At 46.3% G+C, this 16,082-nt stretch overlaps 1 protein-coding gene across 2 annotated transcripts in view; it reads left to right on the forward strand.

Moving 5' to 3' along the window:
• Positions 1-633: 633 nt before the first annotated feature.
• The window catches only part of Prmt2 (protein arginine methyltransferase 2), a 25,093-nt gene continuing 9,644 nt past the window's right edge, over positions 634-16,082 (forward strand). Inside the window, exons 1-6 of one of the 2 annotated variants that reach the window (XM_052164595.1) lie at positions 634-773; positions 1,713-1,825; positions 9,047-9,172; positions 10,156-10,338; positions 12,531-12,692; positions 14,051-14,215. In XM_052164595.1, coding sequence (XP_052020555.1) covers positions 1,772-1,825; positions 9,047-9,172; positions 10,156-10,338; positions 12,531-12,692; positions 14,051-14,215 — 690 coding nt within the window. In that variant the 5' untranslated portion in view covers positions 634-773; positions 1,713-1,771. The remainder of the gene's footprint in view (positions 774-1,712; positions 1,826-9,046; positions 9,173-10,155; positions 10,339-12,530; positions 12,693-14,050; positions 14,216-16,082) is intronic. The other variant, XM_052164594.1, reaches the window with a different exon arrangement.

The following is a 16,082-nucleotide window of genomic DNA, read 5'->3' on the forward strand; positions in this document are numbered from 1 at the left end:
ACTATTTTAGATACCTAGAGTCGCATAAAGGGATTACTAGTAGAGAAAGCCTTGCTCAGGGTTACCTGACGTCAGTGCGATCAACCCCTCTCGCCCCCAACCCCTTCAGCACAGGGTCTTCAAGATTTGGAGCCTCTAGTGTGTCTTGTATCTCAGTAGCTGTGTTGGTTACTGAGTTGGGGGATGAGGCACCACCCCAGGCCGCGATCAAAACTTGGTCCGAGATCCTGTAGGAGTCCCCACTCCGCAGAAGCTGATTCGGATCAAAACTAGGTTATTAGGCATTCGGAGAAGGACATCAAACACATCAGCAGCCCCAGGGACACTCAGGGTAGCGCTAGTACGCACTCCCGCTTCTGACTGCTGCTTTGGTTCGAATCCTCTGGGGGCGCGGTCTACTCCACCTGTGGTCTCCGACCCGACGCCCAGTCTTCCCACAAATCTCCGGATGAGCTGATTCCTACACTTCCTCACCTGCTTCTTGCAGCCTTGAGGCCCAAAGCGATGGGCCGGAAGCAGGAACGTGAAATGCGCCTGCGCTGAGTGACAAGCACTCAGAGAGAACCCTTGTCTTGAGGCTATGTACATCACTCAATACTGAGTTCATACACACTGCGCTTGCGCAGGACACTGAGTCCTGGGCGGGGCGTGCTCTTCGGCCAGCCCGAGTGCTCAGCGCTTGCGCAGGTCCAGGGCGGCGGCTCAGGCTTCGGGTGGGCATCGTTGGTTCCTTTCTGGTATAGCCTAGAATTCAGCGGAGAAACGCGGCTGAGGTAGGTTTCTTAATGGACAGCTTGGACACATCTCGATCGCAGGTGAGGCGGGGCATGCTAGGCAAAAGGTCTTCCGTGTGTGTGTGTGTGTGTGTGTGTGTGTGTGTGTGTGTGTGTGTGTGTGTGTGTCTGTGTGTCTCCCGAGCACTGAGGCCTCCGCCCCCTCTGGAGACTCAGAGTGCCCTCTCGAAGGTTCTATTCCAGCCTCCCCCTTTCTCAGCAACGCCCGCCCTTTGCCCCCTCCTTTCGTGGTACCTCTTAATTCCGCTGTGCACCTCCACTGGCTCCTAGAGCCACGCCCTTCTAGAACCACGCCCACCTGTCTTCTGTATCTCGAGCCACGCCCCCCATGCCTCTATATTCTTGGCCTCTATGGCCTCTATGGCCTCACCCGCTTGGCCTGGAGGCCGCTGCAATTCATTGTTTTTCTTCCTGAAGGCACCTTCCCACGCTTTTCATTGAAAATATTAATTGTAAATTATTTGTGATTCTAGTTGTCATGAAGAATGAAGCCTAGATCTGGAAGCACAACAGGCGTTTAAACAAAGAATCGATGTAATTGAAGTTAATCTCAGAGCCTACCAGTAGGGTTACATTGCCTCTGAAAAAATAGAATTAAAAAACAGGAGGGTGTCTGGGCATGAGGATTTCCGTTCTGCCGGTGGGTTAGGTCAAGTACTAGGAAAGGTGTTTAAATTTGAGAAACTGACACCGATTTATTCTACGTAAAAAGAGACTTCAGAGGAATGAATGTAATACCTAGCATATTAAAGAAAGCACACAGTGTTTGGAGTTTTTAATTTTAAAAACCCTCTAATGAATTGTGATGATAAAACTCTGTTCTTGTACTGTTCCTTACACATACAGTAAACTGTAGAGGCGAAATGAGTTTAGTGACCAAGCAGTGTAACATTTTGTGTTTTTCTCTCTTCGTTCAAGTAGACACTGAAGAGAAAATGAAGTAACGCACCAGTTGTGAGACATGATCTCATTGAGCTATGGAGACACCAGGTGACGGTCCCAGCAGTGAGTCACAGGTCATCCCAGTTCTGGTATGTAAGAGCCACGTATAATGATCATACAAAGGGACAGCACCAGCTCACAGCTGTGATGTCACTCTCCTTGTTTCTCAGGGTCGTGGCCAGCAGGAGGATGCTTGAGTTTAGAGAACACTGAGGCAGGGGGATGTGCCTGATCATTAGGTCCCATGCTGAGTGTCATGAACACATCAGGGAACCCTTTAGCATGCTTCCGATGTCGCAGTTTGTACCTGTTGTTAGATGGTCTTAGCATAGGACCAGGAAAGTGCTTGGTACTGGAGAAGATCCGTGCTGGCGAGCTGTTTTCCTCCTTGGGTACGTATATACAGTTTGATTCGTGTCACTAGAGAAAAGGTCTCCTTCAATCTTAAGGAATATTGATTATGTACAGTTAATGAAATGACTATTAAAATAAAAAGCTTTTAAAAAATCAAAGATTTTCATGTCTGTGGTGTCAGCTTCAGCAATTTTTTTCTTTTAATGGTTTGCCATCCCTTGGGTTTTAATTTATTTAATTACTTAACTTATTGATATAGGGTCTTACTGTGTATCCCTGGATCTGGTAGGTAACTAGACTGGTCTCAAATTCATAGAGATCAGCCTGCCTTTGACTTCTGAACACTGGGATTAAAAATACCTCCATGTCCAGCTACTGGCATTTTTATATGTAGGAATTTTTTTATTTACTTAATTATTTTCCATTTTCAGCCGCCAAATGTTTTAATTCTATGAATGCCCAGTTTTTCTGTTGAGAAATGTAAATATTAAGTTTCCTCAAAGCATGCACACACCACACACACACACACAGAGACAAATAAAATTAACATCATAATCTGTTCTCAAACTCAGAACCGTTCTTTCTATTTCTAGAGGCACACAACTGCTTTGTGTCTGCTTGTGCACCGTCTGAACCTTCATGAACTTATGTTTCTAGGCCAGCCAGAACTAAGCAGTCCAGTCGAACAACATGAAGGATCCCTGAGCAAAGTTTGAGTTTGCTGTGTGTGTTTTCTGAGGCTCGTGTTGGTGGCATTGCTGTGTCTGCAGCTATGGAGTGTTACCTGGGCGGTTTGGCCCCTGCTGGGTCTCCTGCACGTGCTCTGTCTGTGAATGTGCAGCGCCTTGAGTTTTGTGCAGGGATGCTGGGGTCTCTAAACCACTACGCAGAGGGTTTACATCTCACTGTTAACCTTTCGTTGGGAGCTCAGATGTAGTCCACATCCCCTTCCTCGTCTCCCACGGTGCTGTGGTGAGGACCTGTCGCCATAGCTGGTGCTTCAGGTTAGAGACCCAGTGATGGATGGATGGCTCTGTGGAGCTGTGAGGGTGGAAGGACCGCATACTTTTGATCCAAGTGACTTCCTGTGACCACCGATCTTCAGCAGCCAACAATAGTGTCACAGATAACACTATAATTGCCGTCAGTTAAGTTACTTAGAAATGGCTGCTTATTACCCCAGTGATGTGTGACTCTTTGGAGTATCTCAGCAGTGTCTATTAATACTGGCCCCTACCAGGGAAGAGGTGCTATTCTAGGAATTTATATTTTCTTTTGTCAGGGCCCATTTTACCATGTTAAAAAAAATCAGTTTTTTGTTGAATTTCTCTTTTTTTCTGTTTGATTTCTGATTTTTACTAATATTTTCTTTTAAGATTGAATCTCATTTTTTGGCATCTTGACATGGCAGACTGTATCACTAACTTTAAATATTTCTTCTCTAACTTTTGAGCTTTAAAGACTAACTTTCCCTCGAAACACTGTTTTATCTGCACCTCATCTGTTGAAATGTTCCATGTTTTCATTACTGTTAAAATAGTTTTAATGCATCATAATGGAAATTAGAAAAATTGTCTCACTATTTGGAAGTCTCTTGCTTTCTAAATATTAGGGAATTATCTTTATTTTATTATCATTGGTTGGTACACATGTGTTCATGTGCAGGCACGTGAATGTCATGGCTTATACATGGGGGTCAAAGGGCAATTTCCAGCACTTTATTCTTTCCTTCCACGGGATCTGGGGATTGAACCTAGGCTGTCTGACCTGTGCAAGAAGCACTGTTACATGCTGGGCCATCTTGCTGGCCCCACAATTGGGAGCTACCTATTATTATTTTATGACTGAGCTCTGGCTTAATCACATTTGGCTGGAGTCTGTGACATGTGCTATAATTTTAGCCCTTGTGAAATTTATTGCGGCCCACTTTGTGAAATTGCTTGTTTTGGATGTGGTGCCCCATCCCTGTCATGAAGATCAAATGGTTTTTGGTCATAGATCTTTTCTATGACTGTATGTATGACACATATGTGTACGTGCACGTATGTCTTATATGTGCACATATGTGTGTGTTTATGGAGGCCCGAGGAACAAGCTTGGGTGTCATCCTCAAGAATAGCATCTATCTCCTTAGATGCAGGGCCTCTCATGGGCCCAGAGCTCAACAGTTTATGCCTTACCCGCCTGGCCAGCAATCTCCAGGAAGCCTCATGCCTCCGTCTCCTGAGCTCTGGGAGCTCAGACACACCACCGTGCCTGCCATTTTTAGGTTGTTTATGTTGTTCGTAGTTTCTGCCCTGGTGATGGAGTGCTTTAGTTTATCAATGTTGAATGTAATGAGAGAAACAAATAACACATTGCTATTTGTTTTCTGTTTGTTACCGTCCTTGTTTATACATTTTCCATTTCTGCCCAGTTTTGGGTTAATAAGACAATTGATAGAATTCTATGCGTTGCATTTACTGGTTTACTGGCTATACCTTTATATCTTGTCTTGGTAGCTAGCCAGAGAGTTGGTCTGCACATTCTTCACCTATGTTAGACTTTCTACTTCATGGTATAAAAGTCTTTTGAGTTATTTTTATTTTCCAGTTTCAATTCATTGTAACATTAATTCACAGGTGCTATGAACTTCTGGAGAGATGATCACTTCTGGCTTTACATGGAATAAAGTTATTTTTTTAGCAATTTTTTATTAATTATTCCATTTGTTTACATCTCAAATGATATCCCACTTCCTGGTTACCCCTCCACAACCCCCCCCATCCCAATCTGCCGTCTCTTCCCTCCCCTTTGCTTCTCTGAGAATGTTCCCGCACACACCCACCCTCTCCCACCCACCGCTCCAGTATCCCCCTACACTGGGGCCTCCCCTCCCATTGATGTCAGACAAGGCCATCCTCTGCTACATATGTTTCTGGAGCCATGGATCCCTCCATGTACACTGCGTGGTTGGTTTAGTCCCCGGGGGCACTGGATGGTCCAGCCAGCCAATGTTGTTCTTCCTGTGGGGTTGCAATTTCCCTCTGGAACAAAGGTTTTTAATGAAGTATGAGAAGTGGTTTCTCCTCTGTCTTTTCTTGCATTCGTTAACCTTTTAATTTTTTTTTTTTTAATGTATTTACTTAAATGTGGGAGTGCTCTGTATGCTTATACACCTGCATGCCAGAAGAGGGCAGCAGATCCCTTTATAGATGATCACAAGCCACCATTTGGTTGCTAGGAATTGAACTTTGGAAGGACAGCCAAACTGCCGAGCCGCCCCAGCCGCTTGAGCCGCCCCCCAGCCGCTTGAGCCGCCCCCCAGCCGCTTGAGCAGCCCCCAGCCTCTTTCTTGTGTTCTTAGTTTCCATGTAGGCTCAGTTTCTTCAGCCTCAGCAACTCGTTTCTGTGGTTAGTAGCATGAGGTTCTTGTGATATGCTGTGGCAACCTTGGTTTGAATGAAAATACATTTTGCTTTAATTTCTTTGGCGTGGGACTCACGCTGTAGCCTGGCCTGGAACCTTAAGTTCACACAGACCTGCCTGCCTCCTGAGTGCTGGGATTAAATTTGTCTCTCACATGGCCCGGTTTTCACTTTAGTTTCTGAAGATGGTTTTAGGTGTCACTTCTTTTCCACTGTCTCGTTGTTTTCTGCCCATTATGTTGGGTTTGCAGCGCTCTTGTTCTCTGCCTTTAAGACAAGGTCTCTTGATGAACTAAGGGGCTAGGCCGGCAGCCAGGAAACTCCAGTGGCCTCTCTTCTCCCTGCAGTGCTGGGGTTATGGGGGGGGGGTGTTGGGGTGGGGAGCTGGAAACCATACTGCTGGTTTCCAGACTCACAGTAGATCTTGCACACTGTTATTTCTCTTGGCCTCCGCCTGACTTTGACTTTACAAATTCTAAACAAGTAAGGAGAAGAACAGTATTTTTGGAAAGACATTCATTCGAGATCCCAGAGCAGATCTGTACTGTGGAAAGAGGTCTTTCAATCCCACAGAGGTTAGATGGGGAAGCAGAATATATAAAGGTGACACCGTGATGGTTGAAGAAGCAAATACCGGAGATGCCCTTAATACTGGTCTCCAGCACACGTTGAAGCATCAGTGAAGGCTGTGGTTGCCAAGTGGTGAGGCAGAGGGTACCCCGTTGGTGGCAGAGTGGGCAGTGGTGGGCCTTAGATTGGAAGAGCATGATGTATCTTTGGAAAAGATTTACCCATTACTCTTGCTCTTCCCTTCCCCCATCCCCTCCCCCATCTCTCCACATGCTCATGGCTGGCCCCTATTTCTCTACTCCTCTACTTCTCTTCTCTTCTCTTCTCTTCTCTTCTCTTCTCTTCTCTTCTCTTCTCCTCTCTTTTCTCTCTCTCTCTCTCTCTTTCTCTCTGCCTTTCTCTGCCGGTATTATTACCCTAACTCCCCACCCCATGCCCAGAATAAACTCTATTATATACTATAAAAAAAAAAAAAGATTTACCCTTTGATCTGGACAGTTTCTTCCCCAGGAAAAAAGTCTTTGTATAAGGACGCGCACACACAAGATTTCTGTGATAGGAAATGATGTCAGGAGAAACTCAGAGGCTGACTGAAGAATCAAGCAGAATTCAGTAGCTAATTAGCATTTTCTATAAGACATTATATAAGAAAGTTGAACTGTAAAAAGGAGGCTGTATAAGGTATTGATCACAAAAAAAGCTGTGTTGAAAGGGGGAAGTCTACTTAGAAAAAGGAGAGAGGGAGAGAAAGATGAAGAGAGAGAATGAGAAAAAGAGAGGATGTTGGGGGGAGGGGAAGTTGGAAGGCAGCCTGGGGTGGGTCTCAAGTGTTTACTTACTAGGGAGAGAGGTGTAGTGGGTGGAGGGCGTGCCAGAGGCAGACATACTACACTTAAGACATGCCGCAATAGGAGAAATGTCAGGAGTACAAATGGGCACTTAGCAAACTTGAAACAGGCCCAGTAAATGCTTGGAGACTGGTAATTGGCCACACTAAGGCAGGCAGGAGGGAACGCAGGACAGACAGTAATCGTCACTCAACAGACAGGCACAGATGACATGATCAGCATTTGCTGTTACCGAGGAACATGGCTTCTTCACACTTATGCTCAGCGGGACAGTCTCGGTCTCACTGAGTCGCGGTACAGTCCTGGGGACATTTGGGGTATCATGAAGCAACAGAAGTGAAGGTCTTGGGCAGAGAGTGTGGTGGCACTCACCAGGCTCTTGGCACTTTGGAGGCAAAGGCCAGCACTTGAGGGCAGCCTGGTCTACACCGTGAGTTTTAGGCCAGCCAGAACTACACAGTGAACCCTTGTCTCAAAATAACAAGAAACAACATCCTCAGACAAGGAGGAGAAATGATAGTCTTGACCAGCGTTACACTTCAGGAGTTTATCCGCAGGAATTTCTCAAGCACATGCAAGATGATTTGTGTTCAAGCAAATGAATAATTGATAACAGGGGAGACTAATAGTAGTCTGTATATTCAAATGAAGGAGATTGGATAAGTAAGTTCAGATAATTCATAGACTGGAGTATTACACAGGTACCAGAAATGTGATTATTTTTTTATTCTGTGCTTTCCTGTTTGCCTGCATATATATCTATAATATGTTTGTCAGATCCCCTGGAACTGGAGTTACAGACAGTTATGACGTGCAGTGTGGGAGCTGGGAATTGAACTCATGACCTCTGAAAGAGCAGCCAGTGCTTTTGACTACCCAAGTCATCTCCCAGCCCCAAAATGTGACGTTTTTGTTCTCCGTGACGTATATCCACTCAGGCAAAGCTAGATTCTTGACTCATGTGGAAAGAATGTTTGGATGAGTCAGAGCAAAGCCAAGCTAGTGCATCTTGTCAGCACACATAGGGAGACTACACAGGCTAGATAAAGCCCCGGGCATCCTGAGAGGGAAGATGCGGTCATCTGGGCTTCTGAAGTTACATTGTCAAAAAACGTATAACTTAGAAGGAAGTTTAGAGATTAAGCAGTTTAAAAACTAATATGGAGATAAAAAAAAAAACACGACATGAATTGCTTTACGTAGGCGGCATTATGAGACACCCACACTGCTTATAGTTAGGGATGGCAGAAATGCATCAATATGGTCAAATTTAAAGGTCCTAAGAAAGCAGTTTGCTGTTTTTAGCATCATTGTTTGAGGCATCATAAAAAAGATAAACATTATCTCTTAGGTAGTTTTGATTATGTTGGCTGTATTGAAGTCATGGTTTGTTTTTTTGTAAATCCTATTATTTTATGTATATGGCTGTTTTGCTTGCATGTGTGTGTATGTTCCATATGCATGCAGTGCCTGCAGAGGCTAGAAGGTATCAGATCTCCTGGGACTGGAATTTCAGATGGTTGTGAGCTGTCACGTGGGTTCTGGGGAACTTGAATCCTCTGGGAGAACAGCCAGGGCCCTTAATCACCAGACTGCCTGTTTAGCTCCCGGTATGTCTTTAAGGCATGTTTACTCTGATAGATGGTGGCTATAGGACACAGACCATGCATAGACTTGCTAAGTCTTAGCAGCCTAGGTCCTAGCTGGGTTGCTTGAGCTGTTTACAGTATGGTGGAGATTTATACCAGTTTCCAGCACCTTCCATAGGCCCTTGCTATAACTGCCTAGTGTCATTACTGTTGGGTCTGAAGAAGTCCCTGGAGTCCAACAAGCAGTGGTATCTTTGTCATCAATTTAGTAGCCCTCTTGGGAGGTATGCTGATAAAGCTGAAGACCAGCACCCCCTTCTTCCTGCTTCTGTAGACATTCTAAGTCATCCTGCCTTGGAGATACAAAGATAGACTGGAGGTGACAGCCCTAAGTATGCTAGCGAAGGTGGCTCAGATGGGTTGAATAACAAATACTTGCTCGCATGGATGTCTGAAACCATCACTTGGTAGACAGAGAGAGAGGCATCTACGGACAACAAAGCTCACAGTGTTGTCCTTCTGTCTGTCCTTGCCGGCGGTAGGAGGAAGATCCCGTGGACTATGGCTGTGAGATGCAGCTCCTGCAGGACGGGGCACAGCTACAGCTGCAGCTGCAACCTGAGGAGTTCGTGGCCATTGCAGACTATACAGCCACCGACGAGACACAGGTACCTGCGATTGCTCCTCATACTGTGACTTATGTGGAACCCACGTTTACAAGATTAAGCAAGATCTGCGTGTGACTGTTCATGTCTTACCCTAGTAGACTACCCTATCAGGGTATAGAGATGCCTGCAGGACGAGGGGAAGCATCTCCCTGCTTTGAGAACTCGGTATAGAACCCTCCTGGTCACAGAACAGCAAGGCTATCAACCGTCCTATGTTCTTAAGTCTGGTAGGAACACGTCTGTGGAGTCTTGCAACTGAACCAGCCACACATAGCTGCCTGCCTTTGGTTTTAAGTGTTAGGCAAGACAGCTCAGTGGGTAAAGTACTGGCTAACAGCCTGAGTTGGATCCCCGGAACCTACATGGTACAGGGAACACTCTGGCCTCAGTGCATATACCGAGGCAAATGCACACACACACACACACACACACTCGTAAATGTAAGAAAAGAATGTTGGTTAGGCTGTGTTCTTTCTGATGGCTGTCCCCACACAACACTTTTATCTTGCTATTGCTTTCTTTCTTTCTTTCTTTCTTTCTTTCTTTCTTTCTTTCTTTCTTTCTTTCTTTCTTTCTTTCTTTCTTTCCTTCCTTCCTTCCTTCCTTCCTTCCTTTCCTTCCTTTCCTTTTCTTTTCTTTCCTTCCTTTCCTTTCCTTTCCTTTCCCTTTCTTTCTTTCTTTCTTTCTTTCTTTCTTTCTTTCTTTCTTTCTTTCTTTCTTTCTTTTCTTTTCTTTTCTTTTCTTTCTTTCTTTCTTTCTTTCTTTCTTTCTTTCTTTCTTTCTTTCTTTCTTTCTTTCTTTCTTTCTTTCTTTCTTTCTTTCTTTCTTTCTTTCTTTCTTTCCTTCCAGGTTGTTGGTGATCACCGAGGTCATTGTGATTTGGTCACCAACAGTGGGGACTTTAACTACCCAGTTATTGATGAGATGCCAGTCAGCTGGATTCTCTCCAACAGTAACTTCCTATGCTGGTGACTGTTTTCCAGCTCAGCTTTTTGAGAGGAGAAAAAATCCTTATCCTGAGACAGACCACAGCGGACTGGTGGTGGGGTGAGCGTGCAGGCTGCTGTGGGTACATCCCCGCGAACCACCTTGGGAAGCAACTGGAGGACTATGACCCCGAGGACACCTGGCAGGACGAGGAGTACTTCGACAGCTATGGAACTCTGGTATTGCCTTCCAGACTCTCTGTTCAGCTGGGGGAGGGGTGGGAAGGGGGTTGGGGTGGGGCTCCTCTTAGTGTTCAGGGTGGAGATGCAGACCTTCCTGTGAACTCAGACACACTTGGGTCTTAGGATATTCTGCTCTGTCACCATGGAGTGACTGGGCGCTGTGCGTGATACTTGACGTGAATGTGCTTGTGGTACACCAGAGCTTTACGCATGGACACAGGAATGTGACATTCATGTACCTCTCATTTATCTCCATATGGTTTTCTTTTCCTTAAATATAGGAATATATTAAAATGTAAAAGCCCTTGGCCTGGAGAGATGGCTCAGTGGTTAAGAGCACTGACTGTTCTTCTAAAGGTCTTGAGTTCAATTCCCAGCAACCACATGGTGGCTCACAACCATCTGTAATGGAGTCCGATACCCTCTTCTGGTGTGTCTGAAGATAGCTACAGTGAATATATATATATATATATATATATATATATATAATTTATATAATCAATCAATTAATCAATAAATCAATCTTTTAAAAAATGTAAAAGCCCCTTTGGTGGACTGACTGACCTATTGCTGTCATCTGCTGACTCTGGCTAAATATTAGAGCCAAAAATTCCTAATTTTACTTTTCTCAGCTTTTTTTTTTTTAATTTTTAAAGTAGTATGTTTCATTTTAAAATATAAGTAGAAAAGTTATATAATTTAAGCAACAATACTAGTACTACCTGTAGTCTTTTTATCTTCTCACTGTTGGAGGTCAGTAACCCTATGGCTCAAGGTGCAGCCTTGCTTAAAACGAGGTAAGAATGAGTCGTTTGTAAGGCAGACATTACAGATTCGAGGTTGAGGGGAGAAAGGAGGAGCTGGGCCATTGCCTCCGTCCCTGTTCTAGTGCGGTGAGGAGACACGGTGACTGAGGCAGCTCTTACAAAGGACAGCGTCTAATCAGGGGCTTGCTCTGATGTGTATATACGATAAAAGCTTTTATAGTCCATGGGCCGGAGAGATGGCTCAGCAGATAAGAGCACTGACTGCTCTTCTAAAAGACCCAAGTTCGATTCCCAGTATCTACATGGTGGTTCCCAGCCATCTATAATTCTAATTCCAGGGACTCTGACGCCCTATTCTGGCCTCCATGGGTACCAGGCACAGGCATACATGCAGGCACAATACCCATATACATAAAATCATATAAATTAAGAAAAAAACATTCCTCCCCTAAACAGAATGAAACAAGACAGCTTTTAGCCCCTTCAGGAAAGGTAAGATGAAAGAAAGACAGAGGCAGCTTTGCACACACCACAGTGGCCGCTCAGCTTCCCTCGGTATGAGGCCGCTCTCGTTAGAACAGCTAGAATTCTGTGCTAAACTATGAAAACCTCATGTGGAATTTCATGAAACCTTGCTGTTAAGAATAAGACATTTTGCCTTCGTTTGTCCTCTAAATAACCTGCATCCAGCTCCAGATACAGACAAATGCTGGATATATCCCACAGTGCACTTCGAGGGTTTCTTTCTGGAGTCTCCTGTTCATTCTCTTTAGCATTTTCCTTGTAGTGTTAGGTGTTGGCATTGGTATAGTTATTAGCATCTTGTGCTTTTCTCCATGGTAAACATGGTACCCTGCAGGTGGGTACGTGATTGGAAAGAAGCGATGGCGCTTTCGTTGGCCTCCCCTTCCCTGTGGTTGTAGACCTCGTTCTCTGTGGCAGTTTTAAGGTGCTTCTCATGTCGGGTGTGCTCATCCTTGGGTGTGTCTGGTTCACTGTCACTGCTGGGTGGCGGTCTTCCTCCACCCTGGCAAAGGAAGGCCCCAGAATCTCCAGTGACACTGCTTGTGCTTCCTTTGCTCGGTCTGCATGTCTCCAAAGTTCTGTTATCATCTCCAGACGTATTTAGAACTCGATGTCCGTTTGACACACGGACTCCTGAGGGGTGGTATACCGACCTCAGCGATTTGGGAGGTACAGAGGTAATCCTGGACTGATCCGGGACAGTTCCAGAAGCCTCCCTTCTTACACTGTCCGCTCTTGCTTTTATCATTTTTGGGCATTTTTGATCTTTTGGTTATAAAAACCAAAGATCTTTTGGGTTGTTAATCACTTTAGGAATAGGATAGATGCGTAATCCGTGTTCCCTGTTGTCTGCAGTTCAAGGACAGGCACTTACAGTAATTCTTTATGTGCTTTTAGAAACTTCACCTGGAGATGTTGGCTGACCAGCCTCGGACAACCAAGTACCACAGTGTCATCCTGCAGAACAAGGAGTCCCTGAAGGACAAGGTCATCCTGGATGTGGGCTGTGGCACCGGCATCATCAGCCTCTTCTGTGCACACCATGCCCGGCCCAAGGCAGTAAGTGCATCTGCCCTCACCTGTGCCCGCCAGCTGTGGGCCTGGGTGGCAGCTGGCTGGACAGGTGGCCACCATGTGGTTTGCTTTCTGCTCTTGAGAGGGAAGCAGGCCACTGGCCCATCTACAGCTGAGCTGATGACATACCATTTGGGCTGTGAACAACTGAAGTGGGAACAAAACCACATCGGGGACAGAGAGTCTGTCAGTAGGACACTTGTGAGGTGTTACTTTAGCTCACTGTAGTTTTAGGTGGGTGCATACGACTGCGCTGGGTTGCATACAGTTGACCTGCCCCAGTATGGGCCCTTGGCCTTTTTCTTGTCCCTTTTATCTGTGCTGAGGTATGCTGTGGCCTCATGACAACCTGATAGGATAGCCAAGAAGCCAGTACAGGACAGTGCTGACTGAACCCAGAGACTGCCAGTGAGGAGTAACATCCAGATACTCCTGCAGTTCTCCCTTGAGCATCTATACGGGTGTCCCCATACTTGCTGTCTGTCTTAGGATTATTATTGCTGTGAAAAGCACCATGACCAAGAAGCAAGTTGGGGAGGAAAACATTTATTTGGCTGATACATCCACATTGCTGTTTATTATTACCAAAGAAGGTCAGGACAGGAACTCACACAGGGCAGGAACCTGTAGGCAGGAGCTGATGCGGAGGCCATGGAAGGATTCTGCTTAGTGGCTTGCTTCCCGTGCCTTTCTTGGTCTGTCTTCTTGTAGAACCAAGGACCACCAGCCCAGGGACGGCCCCACCCACAATGGGTCCTGCCCTTCCCTGCGATCACTGAGAAAATGGCTTACAGCTGGATCTCACAGAGGCATCCCCTCAACCGAGGCTCCTTTTTCTCTGATGACTCTAGCTTGTGTCAAGTTGACCCACAAAACCAGCCAGTACACTGCTATTTATTGTCCTGGGCACTTGTTTTGTGACTTCAGGGTGTATGTGTCCCATAGGGGAGCCCACCCAGCAGAGCTGGGGTCCCGGCTGCCTGCAGTTGGGATGCGTTTGTTGAGGAGGCTCAGCTAGCAGGCAGAGTCATCAGTGGTACTTCCTCCAGTATCCCGGGAGTCCAGACTACAAGAGTGCTGATGGCTTGGCATGCCTGCCACAGGCCTCTGTTCACATCACGGAGTCCCCTGCCACCACCGTTCCAGGACTGATTGTGATTTGGGAGAACAGAGGTCACATGCCTCGGTGTGTGTGTGTGTGTGTGTGTGTGTGTGAGTGTGTGTGTGCGTGTGCGTGTGCGTGTGCGTGTGTGTGTGTGTGTGTGTGTGTGTGTGTGTCTCTGTGTGTGTGTGTGTGTATAGGGGATCAGGTCATGTGCTAATGGGCACCCTTCCTGCCTCAGGTGTATGCAGTGGAAGCCAGCGACATGGCCCAACACACCGGCCAGCTGGTCCTGCAGAATGGCTTTGCTGACACAATCACTGTGTTCCAGCAGAAGGTGGAGGATGTGGTGCTGCCCGAGAAGGTGGACGTCCTGGTGTCCGAGTGGATGGGCACCTGCCTGTTGGTAATGCCTTAGCCTGTGGTGGTCTGTGAGTGGTGGCGGGGGCTGGGGAGGGGTGGTTCTTGAGTCCTCTGAACCTAGCACCCTGGGCACATCTGAGGAATCTTTAAAAATTATGATTAATTGGGACTCTTTTTTTTTTTTTCTGAAGGGAGGTGTTTTTTTTTAATTTATTGGGTGATAATGACTCAGGGTCAGGAATATTTATTTATTTATTTATTTATTTATTTATTATAAGTACACTGTAGCTGTCTTCAGACACACCAGAAGAGGGCATCAGATCCCATTACAGATGGTCGGAGTCACCATGTGGTTGCTGGGAATTGAACTCAGGACCTCTGGAAGAGCAATCTGTGCTCTTAACCGCTGAGCCATCTCTCCAGCCCATGGGGAATCTTTAACCAATTAAAACCAACGACAACAAAATGCTCCACAAGCTCTCCAGATCATCTCTTTCCTGGGGAATCTGCAGACCTCTGGGGCCGGTTCCTCAGTCAGCAGTATTTCCGCCTTTGTGGCTCCCCTTGCTATAGGCTAGCACTGGCTCTGGGAGACTCTCACTGAGCCTGTCGTGTTCTCAGGACTCCCAGAAGGAATCAGACGGACTGATTCATTTATTCGCCATGACTGTCATTTCTCATACCATGTCTGTGCTACATAGCATCATTACGTCACTCCAGCAGGCAAGGGCAACAGTGGCTATGTGTCTAGCTCTCTCCTTCTAGGCCTAGTATTGTGAAACCCAAGGCATTTTGTGCAGTATCTCAGCCTGAAATTTAGCCCCTTTATTAAAGTCCAGAAAAAAATCTCTGGGAGATAATTAATGCCTCTGGCAAGATCCTTTGGATAGTAAGCAGTTTTCGAGGGTCTCCAAGGGGCTCACTGTGCAGACATGGAGGGAATGCTGACTGAGGGGCTTGGAGATGAGCGTGATGGGATTGCTTCACCAGAAGGTGAAAGGTTTTGAAAGCTCGACATCTATGATATTTGCTAATTTATTAATAACATCTGAAGATTCATGGGATGATGGGAGAACGGGGGATGGTTCACCGGAGACCTGTGTTAATCCAGTAAATGTTCATTTATCCACCACTCGCTGCTGCCCCAGCTTGAGGGGCAAGAGGGGGAGGGCAGAGCAAGCCTGCCCAAGGGGTTCCTGCTAGGTCCAGCTCTCACTGGGACCAGGAGGACAGGGAGGGCAGAGGAGGGGCCTCGGAGGTCCAGAGAAGTGGAGGCCAGTCCCCTCCCAAGGCTTGATCCAAAGACCTGGAACTCAGACATCTGCCTGGAGGCTGTGTTGGGAACCCGACCTACAGTTAGGGTCTAAGGAATGTTGCTTTCTTGATAAGGAGATGTCAGGGGCAGGGTCTCCAGTGGGGTATGAGGAGGATGCTAAGCCTTGAGGTCAGCTGGAGAGAGGAGGGCGTTCTGGGCCCAGCCTGTGTGTTAGTTAGGTGGGGCATCTCTAGAGGTATGGCAGGGAAATGGAGACTGCTTTCTCAGGGCAGCAGGGCAGCAGTGGGTTGGCCAGCTCCTGGCAGCAGCCACATCTCAGGGAGTGTTGGGGCTGTGTCTAAGGAGTCAGACTGTGTGCTGTTAAACAGCATAGATGGGTATGGTTCTTTAAGGCAGAATGAGACAGGGTATGTCAAGTTGTAGAAAAGGAAACAAACAAACTTAAAAAAAAAAACACCTTTAAGTGAGGGTCTAGCAAAATGGCTCAGCTGGTAAAAATTCCTGCCACCAAGCCTGATAACCTGTTTGATCCCTGGAAACCACAGGTTTGAAGGACAGAATCACCCCTTCACGCTGTCCCTCTGCCTGCATCCACACACAAATGTATACCTTAATTTAGTGCAGTTAGTTGGAT

Source organism: Apodemus sylvaticus, chromosome 19 (assembly GCF_947179515.1).
Source record: "Apodemus sylvaticus chromosome 19, mApoSyl1.1, whole genome shotgun sequence".
In the NCBI taxonomy this organism is placed as follows: domain Eukaryota; kingdom Metazoa; phylum Chordata; class Mammalia; order Rodentia; family Muridae; genus Apodemus; species Apodemus sylvaticus.